General features: G+C 40.9%; 1 protein-coding gene across 1 annotated transcript in view; it reads right to left on the minus strand.

Moving 5' to 3' along the window:
* The window catches only part of ABCB4 (ATP binding cassette subfamily B member 4), a 70,645-nt gene extending 50,862 nt beyond the window's left edge, over window positions 1–19,783 (minus strand). The window contains exons 1-8 of the mRNA XM_043588754.1: window positions 19,662–19,783; window positions 19,385–19,470; window positions 16,126–16,180; window positions 12,601–12,751; window positions 5,565–5,622; window positions 3,831–4,022; window positions 2,567–2,738; window positions 1,187–1,311 (exon numbers count right to left, since the gene is read on the minus strand). Of these exons, the coding sequence (XP_043444689.1) occupies window positions 1,187–1,311; window positions 2,567–2,738; window positions 3,831–4,022; window positions 5,565–5,622; window positions 12,601–12,751; window positions 16,126–16,180; window positions 19,385–19,464 (833 nt within the window). The 5' untranslated portion in view covers window positions 19,465–19,470; window positions 19,662–19,783. The remainder of the gene's footprint in view (window positions 1–1,186; window positions 1,312–2,566; window positions 2,739–3,830; window positions 4,023–5,564; window positions 5,623–12,600; window positions 12,752–16,125; window positions 16,181–19,384; window positions 19,471–19,661) is intronic.
* Window positions 19,784–23,238: the final 3,455 nt, after the last annotated feature.

Genomic DNA, 23,238 nt, shown 5'->3' on the forward strand with positions numbered 1-23,238 from the left:
AAGCAGCAGCAAGAGAGAAAAAGGAAGAGATTAGAGAAAGGAGCATCTCGGTTTTGAAGAGGGCTTAAGGAACAGAAAAACAGAAAACGAAAATGGAGGGGATTAGGGGAACTGTTGCTTTCAATGCTGGAGTATTTCCAGAGAATTTCTCTTACAAAAAGCTGTAGGTATCAGGAGTCCCACAGAATGGCAAAAACAAACAAACAAAAAACACAGAATCATACTTTCACTGTATTAGGGAATGTTATTTAAAGAAAACTGGTTGGGGACATTAAAGTAAGGCAGCCTCAGGGTGCCTGGGTGGCGCAGTCGGTTAAGCGTCCGACTTCAGCCAGGTCACGATCTCGCGGTCCGGGAGTTCGAGCCCCGCGTCAGGCTCTGGGCTGATGGCTCAGAGCCTGGAGCCTGTTTCCGATTCTGTGTCTCCCTCTCTCTCTGCCCCTCCCCCGTTCATGCTCTGTCTCTCTCTGTCCCAAAAATAAATAAACGTTGAAAAAAAAAATTTATAAAGTAAGGCAGCCTAGCCTTTATCAGAGGGCCTTGATCTGGCATTTTGGTTTTTGTATGTCAGGTTCCTTTAGAGCAGGGTTCTGGCCTGGGATCCATGGTCAAGGAATTTGAATGTGGAAAAAATCACACTGACCTATACCTGAAATTTAAGTATTTCCTTGGATTATCATTGCAGGCAACAAACCCTGGTAGAATTAGCAGTAACTATGACTTTGTTGCCAGTAGAAATCCCGGATCAGTTTTATATCATGCTACAAGTGATACAAATATCTTGAAATAACTTTTACCTGTATTTCTCCTTCAGAGTTACAGTAGTTATTGAACCCATAGTTTGCTCTTATTAATATGTTACCAATGAAAGCACGTATTTACTATATCGTAATTTAAAAATATTTTGAAAACTGTACTTCATTATAATTGGTTTCCCTGGTAATCCTATCTATTTCTGTCTTAGGAGTTTAAAATCATTACTCTAAGAAGGGAGTCCATAAGCTTGATCAGACTGCCAAAGGGGTCCACGGAACATAAAACGGGTAAAAACTCTGCTTTAGGGGCTGACGTTAAACTGTATATTTTGTGGGGGAGGGATTAATACTAAGAAAAGGAAAGCAGCAAACACATACCACAGAAGAATGAGCAACAAAAAATATAAAATCGGACAGAGAACCTTCCTGACCTGTCCAGCTCTTTGTTCTGGCCCCCAAACGCTATCACAGTCCTGATGGCCCCCAGAGCCTCCTCTGCCACAGCTCCTGCTTTCGCATATGCAGCCAGTTCTTTGTCACTAAATGCCGAGAGTATCTGGACAGAAGAGAAACATTCATGACTTTTGTATGGGGAGAAAAGTTAAAAGGCAGACTGTCAACTCTTCATTTTACTTTTTCTTTCCAAAGTCTAACTATCCCTTCCCAAAAACTGAAGTCACTAAGTGAACGACACTCAGTGTACCAGATCCAATGGCTTCTCCACCCCCTACAAAGGCTAGATCTGACCCACCCTGGTGATCTGCACCCCAAGAGTAGTCAGGAACAGAAAATCCACATATAATTCTCTAATACATTTTGAGGAATAATGTCACGTCCCATATCTACTATGGTTTTTTTTTCTCTTCTAATTGCAAAATAAACTAAACTAAAATCTTAATGCTTTGGAAAATCACTATTCTTTCCTTTATTGTGTCATGATTTCTAATTACAGTAAAACCTTGATGTGTGAGCATAATTTGTTCTGGAAGCATGCTTATAATCCAAAGCACTCGTATATCAAAGAATTTCAAGAACCATTGGCTCAATTGTGACCATGTGACATTCGGCATCACAGACTACTAACAGTGCAAGACATGACTCATTTATCAAGTTAAAATTTGTTAGAAATGTTTGCTCATCTTGTGGAACACTCGCAGAACAAGTTACTCACAATCCAAGGTTTTACCGTACTATGAACACAATACTTCCAGATCTACTCATGGGCATTCTAAGATGGCTAAACAAGATGCTGCAGGAGAAAGGTAAAGGAATAATCCAAATAAAAGGGATACAAGTAAGTTACTAGATAAATCATCAACCTCCAAAAGAGAGAAAGTTGTCAGAAAATTTTTTCAACTCTACAGTATTGTCTGAAGTAGAACAGGTTATACACATTTTATAGCAAGGCAAGACTGGCAGGGTGCCACTTAACCATCACAGGTAACACTTAAAAGTAAATAAACCCGAACTTTAATTTTCTTATATTCATGCAATGGTTTGGAAGAATGTTATGGTTTAAAGTTGTGTTTCCTTTATAAGGACATACCGTGTAAGTAGTTTAAACTGCTATGCCTGACGATTTACCCAAAGCAATAAGAGCAGTGAGAAAAATCTGTGAGGTAATAACTGACATTTTAAATCACATCAGAAATAAGTTTCTTCATTACAGCATTAACAACATGCTTCTTATTGTGGTTTCAATCGACATGGAACACAGATCTGCACAACTGCAAGAACCAGAGTCCTGCATATTAAAAATAGCTCTTGTATGTGTGGCCTGACACAGGTGAAAACGCCCCGGTTTCACACACCTTTGCCCAGACAGCTGCAGAGAGTCCCAGGATAGGGCTGATGGCCATTATCACGAGGGTGAGCTTCCATCCTCTAATGAACCCTACTATGAATCCTGCAAAAAACGTGGCTACTGCTTGAAAGAACATTCCAACCTTGTCACCAATTCCTTCACTGATTTTGGAGATGTCACTAAAAAAGATCACACTACGTGGTTACAGGCAGGAGATCTTCGGCTGGAAAGCTGAAGTAGACATCTAACAAACACACAGACAGGTAAAACTTGTTCACGCTACAGCAAGCCGCTTTCACAGTCTTAGCCTCTTGAACGATATTTTTCCTTACCTAACTACTGCACAAAGGAAGAGTTTCAGGATCAGTTCATGCCTCTAAGAAGTTAGTATCATTAAAGTCGATACTACCGAACGAGTTAATCCTGTCTGAGAAGGATTAGCATTTTGAACATATGAGTCAATTTGTTTAAAAGCGGGAGTTAGGAAGGGCATCTCAATGGTAATTGGAAAGTGCCACTTGCTTCTACCCCGGGCCCGCTTCTGAACCCACTCTATTCTCCATACAGCAGCCAGTGTGATCCTTTGAAAATGGAAGTCTGAACGTGTTACTCCTCAGACCAAAAGCTCCCAATGGCTGCCCATTTCACTCTGAGTCAAAGCACAAGGCCTTAGTGAGGTCGAACCAGGTCCTAAATGTCTTGACCTTCCCTCCTTTTTTACTTCATTTGCTCACTACACTTGTGCCAGGGCCTCCAGTAAGAAAAAGTTTACCATCTATCTCCCTCTGCGGGAAAGTAAGCAACGATGACAGTGAGCTTAGTCTTGTTCGCTGGTATAATCACGAACATCTAGAATAGTGCTTGGCACAAGTAGCCCCTCAAATACTCGCTGAATAAGTGAAGAGCCAACAATTAACTAAGAAAAGTCTCTCTGTGACTTCATTCACACATTTACTTTTTCATTCAGTCATCTAAATTGAATGTTTAACATCTGTCAGGCCCTGTGGTAAGCTCCACTGAGAAATAATATAAGATGTGAGCACATCTTCACATTAGCCTACCCTACCACTGAGGAGAACAAATTAACATAAGGAAAATGCATTGTGGCACAGGCTGTAAATGCTAGAAAGGGCTATCAGATGATCTAGTCACAGTACGTATTAAATGCTTCATCTAGTAATTGTTTTAAATTTAAAACCTAACCATGACAAATGTTCGCATAGTTAGTGGTTAATTTCGTTATGAAAGTCTGACATTAACAATACACTTACTCTGTTAACCTTGTATTCAGTTCACTAGTGTCGCTGACATCAAACCAGCTTATTTCTTGTCGTAGAACAGCATGAAAAAACTCTTGCCTAATTTTCCTGACTTGCCGGCCGGCTGCCAGAGTCCAAAATGAAACCTGTATATAAGCAGCAACAAGAACTCCAGCACCTAATCCTGAGTAATAATATGCATATCTGGAAAATAATTAGAAAGTTTCTTTTAAATACTGTCCTTTTTTCATCTCTTTCAGGAAAAATCTTCAGAATTGGCAATTAAGTTTACTGAAATCACAAAGATTGTGTAGGACATCATAACAAATACACATTAAAATCTTTTCTCTTTTCCAGAGGCACCTGGGTGGCTAAGTCAGTTAAGTGTCCAACTTCAGCTCAGGTCACGATCTCATGGCATGAGTTCGAGCCCCGTGTCGGGCTCTATGCTGCAGCTCAGAGCCTGGAGCCTGCTTTGGATTCTGTGTCTCCCCCTCTCTCTGCCCCTCCCCAGCTTGCACTCTTTTCTCTCTCTCTCAAAAATAAACAAGCATTAAAAAAAATTTTTTTTAACCTTTCCTCTTTTCCTAAATTTTAAGAGGATGATGGCAAATCTATCCACTTGAACTATCAAAGAAAACATAATTTTTTGTGCTTAACTACAAAAATCATGACATTAATGATTTTAAAACTGATACTGACAATTTATAAACATGGTATGTTTTTTCTTTAATTATTTAGATTTTAGACTTGTATATCTGATCCTATTGAAAAACATCACTACTATTCACAGATTACAAGTTACAGGAATAAAGAGACCAAACATGTGAAGTGGGTCTTAGTGTAAGTTTTCTCATATTGTTTACAGAAAGAACTCCCCCCCCATAACCTCTTCCTATTTGGCAGAATTTGAAAATATTTTTTTAATAGTATGCTAAATGTCATAAATTCATACTAATTTTGAGTAAAGTCTTAACTAAATTACAGGAAAGTTAGTATCTTTAAAAGAACAAATTCAGTTTTGACATTTTCAAATACATTTTTGATATAATTTTACAAACTATTTCCAGATAAAAGCCTTTTGGGTCTATAATAGTATACAGATGTGCTCATTTAAATCAGCAACATTGATGGATAAGTAAACATACAAACACTATGTTACAGGCTCTTGAGATTTCTATTAGATCAAACTACTGTATCGATATTAAATTTACTGACATTGATAATTGTGCTGTGGTTATGGAAAGAATATCCTGTGCTTAGGAACCACACTGAAGTTTTTATGAATAAAGGGCCATGACGATGTATGCAAGTTACTTCAAATAGTGGATGTGATGGGGGTGGGTATAAATGATAACAACAGGTCAAAGAATATAACAAAAGGTAAAGAGCATACAGACACTTTTTTATATTCTTAAAATTCTCTGTAAGTTTGCCATTATTCTCAAATAATACATTTTTAAAAGTACATCATAGGGGCACCTGGGTGGCTTAGTCAGTTAAATATACGAATCTTAATTTCCACTCAGGTCATGATCTCAGTTTGTGATTTCGAGCCCTGAATTGGGCTCTGCACTGACAGCACGAAGCCTGCTTGGGATTCTCATTCTCCCCCTCTCTCTGCCCCACTCCCACTCTCTCTCTCTTAAAATAGTTAAATAAATGTTTTTAAAAAGTACATCATATATATATATATATATGTACCTACATTTATATATCATAACTACATATATATCAGCCAATTACCTAGTCATTTCTTCTTCCAGAATTCTGCCTGGATTTAGCGTTGACAATGAAAAATTCACTAAATAAAAACAAAACAAAAAAAAAGCAAAACACAATAAGACATTTTTGAAAGGCTGAACTACTAACAGGCATTACTAGGTTTTAAAAATCTTTTTTCCTTTCACCCTCAATGAATTCTTTTCACTTTACTCAAATAAAAAATCCAAGGACATCTCTAGGGTCCAGATGGGGAAAGGTGGCCCTTCCAGGTTCGCCGCGGTCCTGGAGAGCTCAGGCCTTTAGCAAAGCAGCTTTCTGAGGCAGCAGAGAGGAGCGGATACAGAAGACAGAGGAGGAAAAAATAAATGGTCTCAATAGAAAACACAGGATTTAAGGGGCATTTTTTCTTAGTGGCTAAAAGCACTTTATAGATAATTGTTTTTGTTGATTTTATTTCAATATATGCGTGTTTTCCCTTACATGTTTCCTTTTGTGGTAAGTAACAGAAAGGCTGAATTACATTCATTGTAAAGGAGGGAAAATTATATTGTCTATTAATTTGAACTAATTTGATAAAACTATCAATGTGCCATTTCTGTTTTAATAATAACAAGCACTTACTGAACATTTATTATATACCAGGCTTTGTTCTGAACACTTTACATGTACTAATTCATTTAATTTTCACCACAATCCAATGAGATATGACTACTTTATGAATCCCCCTTTCACAGATGAGGAAATTGAGACACAGACAAAGTCACTTATCCAAAGTCGCACAGCCACTAAGGAGGCTGAGAGTCCTAGCGCTATACATATAGTTCCTAAGTTTATACTACACTGATTGTTTCATGTGGTAAGGACTTATTTTCACTTTTCAAAAAACACAAAGTGGAAGGGGCATCTGGGTGGCTCAGCTGGTTAAGCACCTGACTCTTGGTAGTGGCTCAGGTCATGATCTCACAGTTCATGGGATCAAGTCCCACATCAGGCTCTGTGCTGACAAAGCAGAGCCTTCTTGGGATTTTCTCTCTCTCCTTCTTCCTCTGCCCCTCACCTGCTCTCTCTCTCTCTCTCTCTCTCTCTTTCTCAAAAACAAATAAACATTAAAAAAAAAAACCACTAAGTGAAAAAATAAAAAGGAAACAGCCCATGTCCACTGCACTCACAAAATAATAGGACAAAATGTCACCACAGTGTTGTGGACAAAATATACCAGGGTATTTCCCATTTACCAGGACTCTAGGAGAGAAACTAGTCTTTGTTCCTTTAACACATGGAAATAATCCAATATTCATGTTTTCTGCATGTAGTGTATCTTCCTTAGCTTCTTCCAAAGAGGGCTAAGATTGAAATGTATTTAAAACTTAAACTACTGTCAGAATCAATTACCAGTCAGGATCAATAACCAGACACGTGGGCCTGATTGTGGCATAATTTCTCCCTCAATATTGCAACTTCTACTGATGTTCACAGGGAAGTGTTTCTGCTTATTAATCTGCTTTTTTAAAGCTATCAGATACTTAAAGAATCATACCCTATTATACTTCTGTTCTAATCAGTTCAGTTGTGTGTGCTCATTTCCTCCCTGGGTTCTTCTTCTTTTTTTTTTTTTTTAATTTTTAAAATGTTTATTTTTGAGACAGAGAGAGACACACACACAGAGCAAGAGCTGGAGAGGGGCAGAGAGAGGGAGACACAGAGCCCATTGCAGGTTCTAAGCTCCGAGCTGTCAGCAGACAGTCCAACATGGAGCTTAAACCCACAAACCATGACATCATGACCTGAGCCAAAGTCAGATGCTTAACCAACTGAGTCACCCAGGCGCCTCCTCCCTGGGTTCTTAAATACGGCAGCTTTGGGACGCCAAATTGGAACTGTATTTGGAATTAGAGGCAGACAAGCTACCTAAAGCTGGGTATTGGTGGAAATCATTATTCAAACCTTGGGAAAATACCACATATATGTGTATAGGGCTAGTTTCCCCCCCAGAACTTAAGATATAAGGTAAGATTTAAATGAATTTTACTCTTCTCCAGTGTTTACTTCAAATGTTTAAATTCTCCCAGTGAGGGGGCGCCTGGGTGGCTCAGTCGGTTGAGCGGCTGACTTCGGCTCAGGTCATGATCTCGCTCGCGGTCCGTGAGTTCGAGCCCCGTGTCGGGCTCTGTGCTGACAGCTCAGAGCCTGGAGCCTGTTTCAGATTCTGTGTCTCCCTCTCTCTGACCCTCCCCCGTTCATGCTCTGTCTCTCTCTGTCTCAAAAATAAAAAATAAATGTTAAAAAAAATTAAAAAAAATTTCTCCCAGTGAGGATATTATAACTCAGACTGATCCTCCCTCTTAGGAAATAAGAATCTATGGGCATTCAAATGCTTTGTTCTCAGAGTCGAAGCTGAGAATGGCAACCTAGGTCTGGGTTAGTAACCCGAGGAGCTCCTAGGAGAGTTTCCGCTGCCTAAGGACTAAGGTAAGGCAGATGTGTGCTGATGTGTTCCCCGAAAAGTCATAGGACTCTAGATCTGGAAATCTCATGGGATTCTAGATCTGCAAGGGCTTAGGCCTGGTCTTCTCAGATGTTACCTACTCTACCCCAGTCTCATAAATAATCTCCAAGTTGTTGTTGGGGGTTCTCAATGCCATCTGCCTGTTAGACTCACATGTGGAGCTTAAAAAAAATAGAGTTGACCAGGCTCCATGCAAGAATAGTTAAATCAGAACCTCTGGCTGAGTCTAGATCATCACATTTCTAAGAAGTACCCCCACTTGATTCTTTTCAAGATATATTTTTTTAAATGTTTATTTTTGAGAGAGAGAGAGAGAGAGAGAGAGAGAGAGAGAGAGAAAGAAAGCACAAGCAGGAGAAGGACAGAGAGAGAGGGAGAGACAGAATCTGAAGCAGGCTCCAGGCTCTGAGCTGTCAGCACAGAGCCCGACACAGGGCTTGAACTCACAAACCATGAGGATAATGACCTAAGCTGAAGTCAGACCCTTAACCGACTGATCCATTCAGATGCCCCCCGCCCCACTTAATTCTTTTTAAAACAAAATGTTTATTTTTGAGAGGGGAGTGCAGAGACAGAGGGGGACTGAGGATATGAAGCAGGCTCTGTGCTGACAGCAGACAGACCAATGTAGGGCTTGAACTCACCATCCACGAGATCATGACCAGAGCCAAAGTGGGACACTTAACCAATTAAGCCACCCAAGAGCCCCTCCCCACTTGATTCTACAGCACGAAGATGGATAACTCCCACTCCGGTCTGCCTGAATGCCTCCCAGAACAAGGAAACGGGGAATTCTTGAAGTTGCCTATTCCTTTCAGAGAGCTCCCATAAAATCTATTTTATGGATGAAGAAACAGAATATTAGAGTGGTTGTTTCATTTCCAAGTTTTGACAGCTACTTTCCCCCAATATTTATTGATCATTTACTATGTTCCAGATGCTTTATATAAATGGTCTCATTTAATTCTATCAGTAAATCTATGATTACCTTTCAAAGATGAGAACAATAAGAATTACAGAGGTTAAGTAACTTGCACAAGGTCATACAGCTGGTAAGTAAAGGGCTTAAAGAACTGTACATCTTAAGGATTACAGGGGAGATATTACACAGAGTCCTGACTGTCATGTTTAAGTCTCAAATCAATGTCTGCCTTCCTCCATTCTGCCTAGAACTTCTCATCTTATGGAAATATTCAGCACAAAACAAAGAGCTAATGTTTATCCAGACAACTTAGGCAGTATGTGCAGTTAGGTAAGGTAACGGGTCTCCAAAATGCCTTTTCCTCTTAACCATGCAGCAATGCAAAGGTGTGCAGGGTATATTGATTTCTCTACAAAAATTTCCAGCTCATTACAGTCACATAGACTTGACATAACATAGATAAAGTTCCTGATACTCTGCATAAAAATGTCTCCTATGACTCTGTCCTTAAAGTTTTGGACACAGAATGTGCACACTTTCTGCACAACTGAATCATTGTGAGGGAACAAACCTTGTCACCAACTAGGTTTATTCTGTTGACAGGATGGGCTCTGTTCACAGGATGGACTCTGTTCACAATTATTTACTGTCAAACCTTGTAATTTAAACCTTTTTTTCTTCCAACATTCCCTTCTTATTGGCTCCCATTAAGTCCAGCTGTCCAAGAATCCAACAATTCTAAGGAATAGACTTTAAATAAATATCATCTCTATGAGATGAGCAAGCAAGCTCAGCTAAGGCTAAGTACAGCTAAGTACCTGATCTTGTCTCAATCTCCATGATTTCTGCTGAACTCTACAACTCCCAACATACCAGGGAACTCTCTGGATTTAGACTGAGTATGAAATTTACAGATTTCATTTTCTCCAAAGAGGTATGTGAATACTATATTTACAAACTACTGAAGAGTGAACATTGGAAATTAATAACATGTGAGGGGCTTCCTACTGCAAATTGTCCAAGACAGCCTATAGGCCTGATGACAAATGTGGCTATAGAAGACCAAGGGTCATTTCATTTGGTGGCTACAGAAACTACGTTGGCAACTCTGGGGAGTTTATCAACCCCACAATCACAGCTTTGTAAGCGACTTGCTTGTGTCATTTCCCAGAGAGACCTTGAATTTGGCACTGGGCCCAGCACATGGCACTATCTGCCATGCCCAGCTCAAAGCAGTTTGGTTGCATAATTAGAAACAACTAATAAACAAACAAACTGTTCCAAATAAGAAAGTTGTGGAATTATTCTGGTGTCAGTAAAACCAAAAACAGGACTATTAAAATTGGCCCAAACACTAACTCATCTGTGCTAAGTGTGATGCATTATTTTAAGCTCATTTTAAAAAATGTTTAATTGAGATAAAATACATAACAAAACTTACCACCTTAACCATTTTTAAGTGTACAATTTAGTAGCGTTAAGTACATTCACATGACTCAGTAGTGTTAAGTATATTCACACTGTTGCACAATCTCCAGAACGTTTCATCTTGCAAAACTGAAACTCTATGCTCATCAGACAGCAACTCCCTATTTCCCCCTTTCCCCAGCCCCCAGCAGCCACTATTCTACTTTCTCTTTATATGAATTTGACTACTTCATATAAATGGAGTCATTCAGTATTTGTCTTTTTTGGGACTGGCTTATTTCATTCAGCACAATATCCTCAAGGTTTATCCATGGTGTAACACATGTCAGGATTGCTTTCCTTTTTATGACTGAATAATATTCCATTATATATGATATATATATATATGATATATATATAAGATATATATATATATGATATATATATAAGATATATATATATATAAGATATATATATATATATATATATATATATATATATATATATACAATATTTTGTTTATCCATTCATCCATTAATCTAATTTTTTAACCCTGAGTTGAAACCAGCCTTGATTGAGGTGTCCAAATCTGGGCATCATCCTGCCATATATGTAAACACATAATAGACCTATAGATCTTCTAAGAAGCAAAAGGACAACAAATAGAAAATTCTTACTCCTCATTTCCTTAAAGACTTTTTAAACTATCCTATCTTCCTCCAATTTTACCTTTACAATGTTTGTGTTAAAGTTTCGGTCACTGGTCAAACAAAGTAATCCATTTAAAACTTTCCCAAACCCATTTTTGCTTTTATAAGAAAACCCACATTTTTACATTGGAGTATAGTTGGGTCCTGAGCATTGTTTGGATGGCAGAAAGGCCTGGGTTTGAATCTGTCCTAACCCCCACCAGCTATGTAATTTTGGACAAGTTATTTATCCTCTCCAAGCCTCAGTTTCCTCATATGTTACGAGGATAATATTACCTACTGTGAAGGATTGTTCTTGTAAAGGTTAAGTGAAATAGGACCTAGCATATAATAAATACAATAAAAGATTACCATTATCATTGTTATTTTATGATAAAGAGGTTCTTCTCAGAGACGACAGCATTTGAGCAAAAATAAAGTGTGCTTTTTTTTTTAGGAACTTTAATTATTCAAAAGACACTTTTACCAGATTTCTAAAAGATATTAATATTTACGTAAACAGATCTTATTGTATGAATTAAGCAATCATATTCTCTTAGGTAATTACACTTAAGCTCTACACTGCCAACCAAATACGTAGCCCTGAATCAGTAAACACTGAAAACTGTTACTGATCTAAATGATAGAGTCCACTTTTTCTCAGGTATCTTTGCTATGTTAAGCTGCCTTTCCTTTATCATTTTTTTTCCTTATACTCCACCATCTGTGTACCAATAAAGCTTCACTCAGTGTTATCCAGCCTAGCGCCCATAGGGTCTCTTGGGATCCCGGAACTGAGCCATCAGACTTGGTAGAAAGGACAGAAATCTTTCTTTCTGTGTTGAATTTGGCCACTATGAAAATAACTCTGTCCATTGGAATCAGAATCCAGAGCTGTTGCCCAAGTCCCTCTTACAGATGACATTAACTTATGGGACCCTTTTGGCTCTTCAGTAATTAATACTCCTCTGCCTGAGTTTCAAAACACATCATTCTCATATTGAAACCATTCACTCTTAATGAAGTGTTATATCAAGGTTCAGTCAACCTGGTTGATCCAAAAATTAGAGACATAAAATGGTATAATTTTAACAGAAAGGGTGGAGGGAGAAAAAAGAAAAATAAAACCAGAAACAGAGCTACAAGCCAAGTATAGCTAAGAAGTAATGCCATGCTAACTGAGGTATTTTGAATTCTGTCAGTAATCACCAAAGGGAGGGACATACTCTGTTATAGTTCCACAGCCTTCAAGTAAAGGGACTGCCCTGCTTTATTGAGATGCAAAGCTTTCTGTATATTTCCCTATTCTGTATTAAAAGTCAAACAGAAAAGTCAAACATACACCTATTCGTTGAAACTTAAATGAGTATTTGAGGAATTTTCTGAGAATTTTATAACTCTATCAGTGATATCTAGAGTCACCCAGGAATCCAAACCATTAAACAAGTAGATAAGGAACAGCAAGATCAACTTCCAATCTTTCATCCAGTTAGAGTACAATGTATGTTTTTAAAAAAATAGAGAAATGCTTACCTGGAAAGGAGAAATTTCCGGCAGTATCAACAAATTTGTCAGTCATTTGTCCAAATACTATCATCATGAGGGGGAGACCTGATCCATGAGCTATGGCCATGACAGTGCCCAGGGACATCAATAATTTATCCTGCCAGTCAGAATATCGAAACTAAAAAATAAAAAAAAATGGGGGACGGGGGGAATAAAATACTACCTCATAGAAAAGAATCTCTCTTTCTCCACAACTATATGTTCTTTGGGTTTTTATTTAAGGTCAGTACTTTTATAATAGTTGCAGATAAATGTAGTAAGGAAGACGAAAGATTTCAATCCAAATTATTTTTTTTTTATTTTTTTTTCAACGTTTATTTATTTTTGGGACAGAGAGAGACAGAGCATGAACAGGGGAGGGGCAGAGAGAGAGGGAGACACAGAATCGGAAACAGGCTCCAGGCTCTGAGCCATCAGCCCAGAGCCCGACGCGGGGCTCGAACTCCCGGACCGCGAGATCGTGACCTGGCTGAAGTTGGACGCTTAACCAACTGCGCCACCCAGGCGCCCCATTCAATCCAAATTATTGACAGATTAATTTTATGATTCTACTTATTTTGTATACTGTGAAGGAATCAATCTGATTTTGCTTAATTGCTTTTTAATTTATTTGTTTTAATTTATTTGTTAATCAATCTGATTTTGTGCTGACAGCTCAGAGCCCAGAGCTGCTTCAGATTCTGTGTCTCCCTCTCTGCCCCTCCCGCCCTTTCAAAAATGAGTAAACATTAAAAACAATTAAAAAAGAAGAAATATTGTTTGATCTTCCAAAGCTCCTTAGGTAGTGAGTTAAAAACAGCTAGGAGTAAACATTAAGAACACACACATGCACACACACATCACATCCTTTAAAACAACATTCAAAACATTTCAGAGGGAGAATTACAAAGAAGGAGGAAACAGACACCCTAAGTTTTATGGATAAGTTTCCTTTAAGAAGTTTGTTGGCTTTTAAAAGGGAGCTCAGAAGTGAAGTGAAACAAACATTATGGAGTGCCTATATGTGTAATTTGGAGAAGTTGTGCTTAAAGAGATGATGCTCACAGTAGAATCTGGAAGGATAAGGGAGAATTCGCTGAAGAACTGGGGAGTACAGATGAAGTGGGGGTATTTAGGCCTAGAATAGCAAGGTGCCTAGCAAGCTGCATGGAGTGCTCAGATAACCCCATGAGTAGAAGTCCTGAAGTGCGCAGTGTGGGACATTTTATTAGAAAGAGGTATAAAAGACTTGGACCACACCAACCCTCCTGGACTTAAGACTATCAATGCATAGTGTACTTAGTACTATCACTTAGAAGGGTGATACCAGTTGTCACAGTGACATGAACAACACTCAAGAACTAACCAGCCAATCAATGTCCTAATACTTCAAAGACTTTGTCCTTACTGTCTTTTTAGCTCCAATCTCACTTTTTCTTCCCATTTTTGATTGACTGCTCTATGGTTCTCTCTGTTTTCTTCTTTCTTTCTCTGCCTTCTAGGTTACATCCTTCTTCTCTTATATTTCCATTTCTCTACCTTCCCCTCCATCCCTTGCATCTCCCTTCAACCACCTTCTTCATCTGTTCTCTCTACCCATTTCCATCACCCCACCCCCTTTTGGGGATGAGGCACAGTCATCAGGAGAATGAGTGATGAGTCAGGCTTGGCAGAGTGGGGTCTTGGAGAGCTGACGCAGAGTCAGACAGGGTCAACAGGCCAGGGCAATGTGAGGTCACACACACTTGGTGGGGAGGAGGGGTGTGCAAACTGTTCTCACAGAGTTCCAGAAGTTCAGTATGGGGAGGCCAAATTCCATCATCAAACACGCAGGGCAAGCAAGAGTACCGAAAGAGTCAAAGGTTCAGTGCCAGGGAGAGCTTGGCAAAGAACAAAGGGAGCAGGTAAAGTTAAGAGCAAATGGTGAAGTTTCCCTAAAATTGCTACAATGGGGACTAGTGTCCCTAAGGTTCATTTTAGTGACTCCCAGGGAATGGAGATACAGCACTTGGGTCTCCTGGCCAGTTACAAGTACAGGATTGGGCTGTCATGTAATGTTCTCTTTAGTGAACATTTATATGAAATTGAGGATCATTTTAAATACTTTTCATACTACTTAAATAAAATTTCATTGTGTCTAAGCTTAAATTTAAAATTGTAAGAATTTCACAGCAACATCCTAAGTAAACTTAGATTTGTTTTAAGTGATTTTCAATAAAACAATTAATTGCTAATTCTTGTTAGAAACAGTTTTTTCCAACATCTAACAGTTGTCCTGAACCTCTTTCAGGATAAATATGTATTCAGAGGCAGAAAAGATTATATTTCAACTCAGTCTAAATTTTAACCTTTAAGGTCAAATTAAATGTTCTAAATTTCTACCTCAAGATTTGTGGTGTTTTACTTCCTGTAGGAGGCAGATTTAAAACATGTGCATTAAAACCAGACTTCATTTTACAAACAACTTATTCTCTAAAGCACTGAATTAAAAAAAAACGGATACCTTTCAACAAAAATATTATAAGAATCAGGGTGAGGAGAATGGGGCTTTGTGGTGACGTGAGAAATGTGCAACAACATTTGGGACTGAAGACGTTTTGGCGTCTTTTCATTCATTTACTTACTAAATTGGAGATTTCAGCTGACATGCCACTTAATACCAACTTCTTTGCTATGGAATAATGGCTGTCATAGTTTGAAACCCATCATATTTACTCAAGGCAGGCAAACACTTCCTTGGGCCACCTCTCTGAGACATATTACAAATGAAAAACTGATTAGACTTTTTCCAAAAATATACTGGCTTGCCTTGTACCAGCAGAAAAGCACTGAGAATTGTGTTAAACATAATCAGAATCTCTAATAATTACTCCACATTTAATCAATTTTCTGGGAAGCCAAATGTAAACAGAGATTTATTGATTATTTCTAAATTTCTGTAGTTAACAATCACTTTCTTCATATGCAATCTTTTTTAAAAAATTTTTTTAACATTTATTTATTTTTGAGACAGAGACAGAGCATGAACAGGGGAGGGTCAGAGAAAGAGGGAGACACAGAATCTGAAACAGGCTCCAGGATCTGAGCTGTCAGCACAGAGCCCGACGCGGGGCTCGAACCCACGGACCGTGAGATCATGACCTGAGCCGAAGTCGGACGCTTAACTGACTGAGCCACCCAGGCGCCCCATACATGCAATCTTATTTAACCAAAATTTGGTGGGTGTGGGTGGTGGCGGTGGTGGGTGTGTAAGTGTGTGTGAAACAGATACATAGATGCATTTTCTAGAAATTGGTGAGTTTGTGAGGTGCTATGAACACAAGTCGTGGCTCTGCTCTGTTTCATAGCCAGCCTATCCCTACCTCTTTTATCATCTATGTTGAGAATGTGATTTGTTGATTGTAAGAAGCCAACCTAAGACAATCTTAAACTACTGGCTCCATAACTACTTATTCAAGACACCAAATCTGAATGAAGACAAGAATTATTCATACTTAATATTTCACAGCTTACCAAGGTTAATGGTCCAATCAAGTTCACGCTCTCCTTTTTTTTCGTGTCTGGGTTGCTGTAAAAAAATATAATTGTTTGAATTTAAATCTGTTACCAAATGTTTTACAGTCAATTGACTATAAACTTGAGTCATTATCACATTCAAATATTCTAATATTTTCAAATGTAAAACAGTGATATCCACACATTGTCATCATTATCCAGTTTAACAAACACTGCAAGGCAATCAAGTGCAAAGGTAACTGTCCAAGGTACTACAAGGATATCTGGATTAATGAGAAATGGCCACCTGCCTTGCAGAGGCCACACACAGAAAGAAAACACAGAGGTTAATATCTGCCAAATAATTAAATTCTTCTGTTGCTTAAAATATGTACTGATCTAAAAATAGTAAAGTCTACTCTTCTGAAAGACTGTAAGGAGTGATGTCAGGACATCCTGTTGGCTCTACTTTCAAAATAAATCTAGAATTCAACCACTACTCACCACTTTTATTACTATCCCAATGGCCTAGGAAAACTCCTGCTTAGTCTCTCTACTTTCAATTATACCAACTTCAGACTACCCTCAATACAGAATCCACACTAATCATTTACAAACTCAAGTCATATGCTACTCTTTTGCTCAAAAGCCTATAATGGTTTCCATTTATCTCAGAGTGAAAGCCAAAATTCTTACATGAGATTTTGGTTCCTATATGATCTGTTTCCTTGTTACCTCTCTGACCATATTTTCCCTACTCCTGTTTGCTTTGCTTCAAGCCACCCTGGCCTCTTTGCTGTTGTTGTTCTGTGAACATACCAAACATGGTCCTGTAGTAGGTCTTTATATTGTCAGTTCCCTCTGCCGGGAATGCTGTCCCCTCACACATCCATAGAGCTCTCTCTTCGCGTGTCTTTCAAGTCTTTCCTCAAATACTGCCTTCCCAATAACACCTATCTTAACCACCCTATTAAAAATTGCAACTGACTTTTTATGTGCACTCCCGATTTCTTTAGCCTTGATTAATATTTTCCATAGCATTTATTATCTTCTAACATTTGCTGTAGCTTATTTAGTTTGCACAAGTATTATTATGTCTGTCGTCCATATAATAATGTAAACTCCATGGGGGTAGAGATTTTTTTTTTTTACCTAAATGCACTTATTTAAATTTTTTTTTAACGTTTATTTATTTTTGAGACAGAGAGAGACAGAGCATGAACGGGGGAGGGGCAGAGAGAGAGGGAGACATAGAATCGGAAGCAGGCTCCAGGCTCTGAGCCATCAGCCCAGAGCCCGACACGGTTCTCGAACTCACGGACCGTGAGATCGTGACCTGAGCCGAAGTCAGACACCCAACAGACTGAGCCACCCAGGCGCCCCTAAATGCACTTATTGAGCTTAATTTGTTAACTGTTTAGTTTAGGTAGGTGATAAAGTTTTGCTCAGAAGACTTGATCCCAAATTATTTGGAACATATATTAAAATCAAAAGACAGACATCTGACACTAAATATGTTCTGAAGAAGGTGCCATAGGCAATATAGCAGCATGACTGGAACTATCATATGACTAACTTGCCACTTGCCCTAAATAACTAATGTGTGCTTGACTTCCTTTGAACGAATAAGCTTTGGTCTGCTTTTTTAGCTTTTTTATTTTTAATTGTTTTTTAATGTTTTATTTATTTTTGACAGAGAGAGAGAGAGAGAGAGACAGAGCATGAATGGGGTAGGGGTAGAGAGAGAGGGAGACAGAATCCGAAGCAGGCTCCAGGCTCTGAGCTGTCAGCACAGAGCATGAGGCGGGGCTCGAGCTCACAGACCATGAGATCGTGACCTGAGCCAAAGTTGGACGCTCAACCGACTGAGCCACCCAGGTGCCCCTGGTCTGCTTTTTTAAATAAAAATTAGTCTTAACATTTACTTTCACAATCTTACAGTCTTAACTAATATTAACTTTATTTCTCTTCTGAACTGTTTTCTCATGTTTGCAATACAAGGCTGCGAACTTCACTTCTGAGACCTCCTGTGGGTTCTGGGGGATTACTGCGTCTTTTGCAGTGATAGCTCCTTTGTACACTCATCAAATGTTCAACGGGTGCAATACATAAATATAGCCTTCATAAAAATGCCATCTATTTATGGATTCACAGTCAATCCCAGCCTAAATTGCCAGCTTATGAAAACCACATTTTTTTTTCCTATAGAAATAATACCATCTATCTGGTTCCTAATTCTAATTGGCAAACTAAATTTTCTATGAATGAATACCACAGTACTTAGAAGGAGTGGAGCAATATCACCGTATGAAGATGTTAACAGACTAAAATAATTCTTTAGTTTAAACATCAGATAGGGTATTTTCATTTGGATAATCAGGCCCCTAGCAGCTTGAGGACTCACTACAGAACCTGATAAATTTGTCCCTCTGGGTGATTACTTGATGACACAGGTCAATTAGTTTTGGGTGGCCTGGCATGAACTCCCATAACAGCCTCAGAAACTATTTGAGGCTAAAGGCGAAAATGATTCACTATTCCCACACTGAAAGAGGAAACAAAGACAACACACCATTGACTGACTGGTCGCTTCTACCCCTACTAAGGCCTGTGAAATGCTCTTAACGAGGGCCCCAGAGTACCAAACAGCCAGTCACGGAGAAAGAGGAGCAAGCAAAGGAAGCGCTGAGGTTTCTCCTTTGCATCTGAACAAACATTGATCTGGAAGCTCAGTTTACCCAAGAATGAGTCTGCTCAAGGACCCCTTCCTCACCTCACTGCCCCAAAGGCAGAAATAGGAACAAGGAGGTGCTGGGGGCAGAGGGAGGAGATAACCCAAGGAGGAAGAGGAATTAACAGGGAGAGGAGGGTTTTTGTTGTGGTTATTGCTATTGTTTTTGTTTTTTGTTTGCTTCACTACTCTTGTCCAAAAAGCACAGCCATCAACAGCAGATATCTCATGCTCTATAAGCATGAAAAATCAGAAGATGTTTAGGAAAGTTACTTATAAAAGTTTTGAGTTCTATGATGCAAGGAGTGTTAGACAACACAGATATTCATCGAATCACACCGCACCAAGTGGGGAAGAGGCACTTTTGAAGCTAGCCTTCTCTTCTTCCTAAGCCTGTTCAAAAGGAGCTTCTGTGCCACTCCTTCAGGAAAGTCGGAATCTTAGAAGACACCCTCCAGAGAAGCCTCCAAAACAAAGCCATCAACAGACTTTCTCCCCTTTCCAAGGCCGAATTGGGCCCTGCCGATTGGCGCGCTGGCGAGGTACCTGCTACTGCTCAGTTCAAAGTCGTCCTCCTCTCTCCCGGGGCACCGGACGCTTCCGTTCCTTCCCGCCTCAACATCCATGTCAACCTGGGGAGAAACCAACAGCCTCAGGTCCAGGGGCACCGGCCCAGCTCCTCACCGCTCGCAACCGAGGGGTATGAGCCGGGCGCAGGGTCGCGGGGCCAAGGGGCGCCGGGCGGAGACCCCGCTGTCCGGGTCTCACGCGCACGGCCGCCGGCGTTTCCCGCCGCAGGCCTGAGCGCGGGGGCCTGACTCACCTCCAACCTCGAGCTCTTTCTGTCCGAGCCGCGGGGCGCGTGGGGCGCTGCGGCCGCGGAGCCTGGACTTTGCTCACAGGACCTTCGCCTCCGCCCCCTACGCGGGCCGCGCCCCAGCGACGCCTCCCGCCGCCGCCGGGGCCAGGCCCCCTACCCGCGGGAGCAGAACGCCGCCGCCCCCCCCCCCCCCGCCCCATTCCGGCTCCCTCAGCAGGCCAGGCGCGGGCGAGGGGCGCTGAGTGCCTCCCTCGTCGCCGGGATGCGGGGGGGGGGGGGGGGGGGAGGGGGGGAAAGGGCGCCCGGCGCGGCCCCCGCCCACCCGGGCGAGCCCCAGCCCCAGCCCCACCGCGCCTTCTGCTGCCGATAAGCCGGCGACCAGCCTGGGGCTCCCGTTGCTCGGTGCTCGGAGAGGCTCGCCTGGCAGGGCACCTAAGCCCCCCAAAGTGACTGTCATACTCTCTCGGTGCTCAGTTTTCTGTTTACACCCCCGCGGGGGGGGGGGGGGTTCCAGACCCTCAACAATCATAGGGCGACCGAGGGGCCGGGGAAAGCTCCAGACCCGCCTCCCACTTAGGCGTCCTCAGGTCTGGTGCTGGGGGCACAGAGCCCGGGGGACGCTCCCTAGAGAAGAGGAAAGCTGCTGGTGCCCTCTACTACTTAGAGACAAAGAACGTTAGGGCTGGAAGGGCTGTCAGAGACCAACTGATAAAAACCTGCATTTTTTTTTTTAACAAGAATAAATTGATGCTACAGAGGTTGAGTCTTGCCTGAGGCTGCATCAGGTGATGAGAATCCAGTCTCCAGTGGCCTCTCCTCTCCCTACTCTGATCTTAAACTTCTCCCTATACTAAATTGTCTCTGCACCTAGCACCTACTTGAGTCCCCTGTATGGGAACTGTCCCTTCTGATTGATTTCTCCACACTCTTTTGAAAAGAAAGTGTCTAAAACAGGGAGCAGTACATCATTAAGGCTTCGAAGCCAGTGCGATTCAATCCCAGAGCTTCACATCTTGTAAGCTTTGTGACCTTGGACACTTTGCTCACTTCTCTGGGCCTCAGTTTCCTCATAGGGAAAATAAGGATAAAAACAACTCCTTTTCCAGGTTACTGTGAGGAATAAGTGAATTAAGAAGGTGAAAACCTAGTATGATGCCTAAAACATAGTATATGGTCAACATTTATGGCCTGCCTTCTTCCTGATCAGGTAGCAAGATTCTCCACCGTCTCTTCCTTATGCTGTGCCTTATTAGTACTAAAGTCTACTATTAGTCCTGCCACAATTTGACTGATTCTATGGCATATTCTCAAATTAGGTGATAGAAGTGAATTTACTTACGTATTTTTCCCCTCAGAATGCTTTTTCTCCTTACCCAGTCTACCATAACCATGAAGAGTCTCCTTTTTTTTGATCAACCAGAAGTTGAGGCACCTGGGCGGCTCAGTCGGTTAAGCATCCAATTTCAGTTCAGGTCATGATCTCGCAATTCGTGGGTTCTAGCCCCGCGTCAGGCCCTGTGCTGACAGCTCAGAACCTGGAGCCTACTTCGGATTTTGTGTCTCCCTCTCCCTCTGTCTCTCCCCCACTCATACTCTGTCTCTGTCTCTCTCTCAAAAATAAATAAACATTAAAAAATTTTTTTAAAAAGATTCATAAGGACAAAGTTTTTCATTCTCTCTTCCACTATCTAATTTTCATGACTTTTCTTTCCTCAAAACTCTATCATTCTTTCCCGATCTTTACCTTCTGCTGACTTACTCTGTTTCTTACTTCACAGATAGAATCAAAGTGTTCAGAAAGGAACTGCCATTGACATGACATTTGCTCACTCACCAGAATGTACCCAACACTCTGCCCTTCCACCCGTTTCTCTAAATGAACTATCCATGCCCCTATTATGTTTGTATTTTTATACCATAGATCTCATCCTCCTAAGAACGCTTTTCCTCCCAGAATCATCAACTTCCCCATCCTAGCTGGATCATTCCTCTTGGCACACATGAGGCTGTTATTTTTGCCATCTTAAAAATAAAAAACAAAAACAAAAAACCTCTCTTGACTCAACTTCTTCTGCCAACTACCATCAATCACATTTCTCTCCTTCTCTTTGCAGCTAGACTTCTTAAGAGAGTTGTTTCTATCATTGTTTCCATTTCCTGCCCTCCTCTTTTCCCTTAAGCCCACTCTAATTAGGAGTTTGACTTTCACACCACTAAAACTGTTCTATTAAGGGTCACTCATAACCTCCATATTGCTAAATCCAAAGGTCAGTTCTCTCTAACTTACTTGACAAATTTAAGCAATTGACAAGTTTATCTTTCTCTTTGCCATAATACACTTTCTTCACTTGGATTCCTGGAGGAAATCTTGGATTTTCCAATGCTTCGTTGATCACTCTTTCTCAGTCTCCTTTGTCTTCCTTTTCTTGCAACTTTTTTTTTTTAATTTTTTTTTTTCAACGTTTATTTATTTTTGGGACAGAGAGAGACAGAGCATGAACGGGGGAGGGGCAGACAGAGAGGGAGACACAGAATCGGAAACAGGCTCCAGGCTCTGAGCCATCAACCCAGAGCCTGACGCGGGGCTCGAACTCCCGGACCGCGAGATCGTGACCTGGCTGAAGTCGGACGCTTAACCGACTGCGCCACCCAGGCGCCCCGTTCTTGCAACTTTTAAACTACCACCGGAGTGTTCCAAGGCTCCCTCTTTGGACTTTTCCTCTGTTTTTCTCACTCCATCTGTAATCTCAGCCAGTCTCATGGCTTTAAGTACCACTCGTATCCAACAATTTCTAAATTATTACTTCTAGCCTAGAACTCCCTCCTGAATTCCTGACTGAGATATATGAATGCATCTTTGACATTTCTACTGGGATGTCTGATACGCCCAACCTTGACTCCTGGTCCTCTCTCCAAGCTGCACCCCCCAACAGGCTTCTCATGTGGCAGCTCCAGCCTTCCAGTTGTTCAGCAAAAACAGCGGAGTCATCATGCAGACTCCTCTGTCTTCCACATCCCATACGCAGACTGTCGAAATATTTCCAGATCTGACCACTTCTCTTTCTCCAGTTCTACCACCGGGGTGCAGGCACTATCCTCTCTCACCTGAATTACTACAATAACTCTTAACAATCTCTCTGCTGCTGTCATTTCCCCCTCGTCTGCCTGTATCCACTCTCAAAGTAGCAGCCAGAGTGATTCTTTTGAAGCTAATCAGACCACATCAGGGTACATCTTCTCATTACCCCGCAGTGGCCCCCAGTGCACTCAGAGGCGCACCTGCAATAGCTCACCCTGTCCATGTCCTCTCTGACCTCCCTTTCTGTTCCTCTTCTTGCCTTCTTCCACCCAGAACACCCGGCTTCTTTGATGTTCCTTGAACAAGAGAGGCAGAGTTCCACCAACTAGGAAACTGGTCTTTCCCTCTGCCCCCAATTTTCTTCCCGCGAATATTCACATGGCTAAAACCCTCACCTTCTATAAAGTGGAATCAAGCCTGGTCTCCCCTTTAAGAACTGCATCTCATATCCTCAGGACTCTGAGTTCTCATTACTCAGATTTTTATTCCCACAGCATGTAT

The sequence above is a fragment of the Prionailurus bengalensis genome, chromosome A2, assembly GCF_016509475.1.
Source record: "Prionailurus bengalensis isolate Pbe53 chromosome A2, Fcat_Pben_1.1_paternal_pri, whole genome shotgun sequence".
Classification (NCBI taxonomy): Eukaryota; Metazoa; Chordata; class Mammalia; order Carnivora; family Felidae; genus Prionailurus; species Prionailurus bengalensis.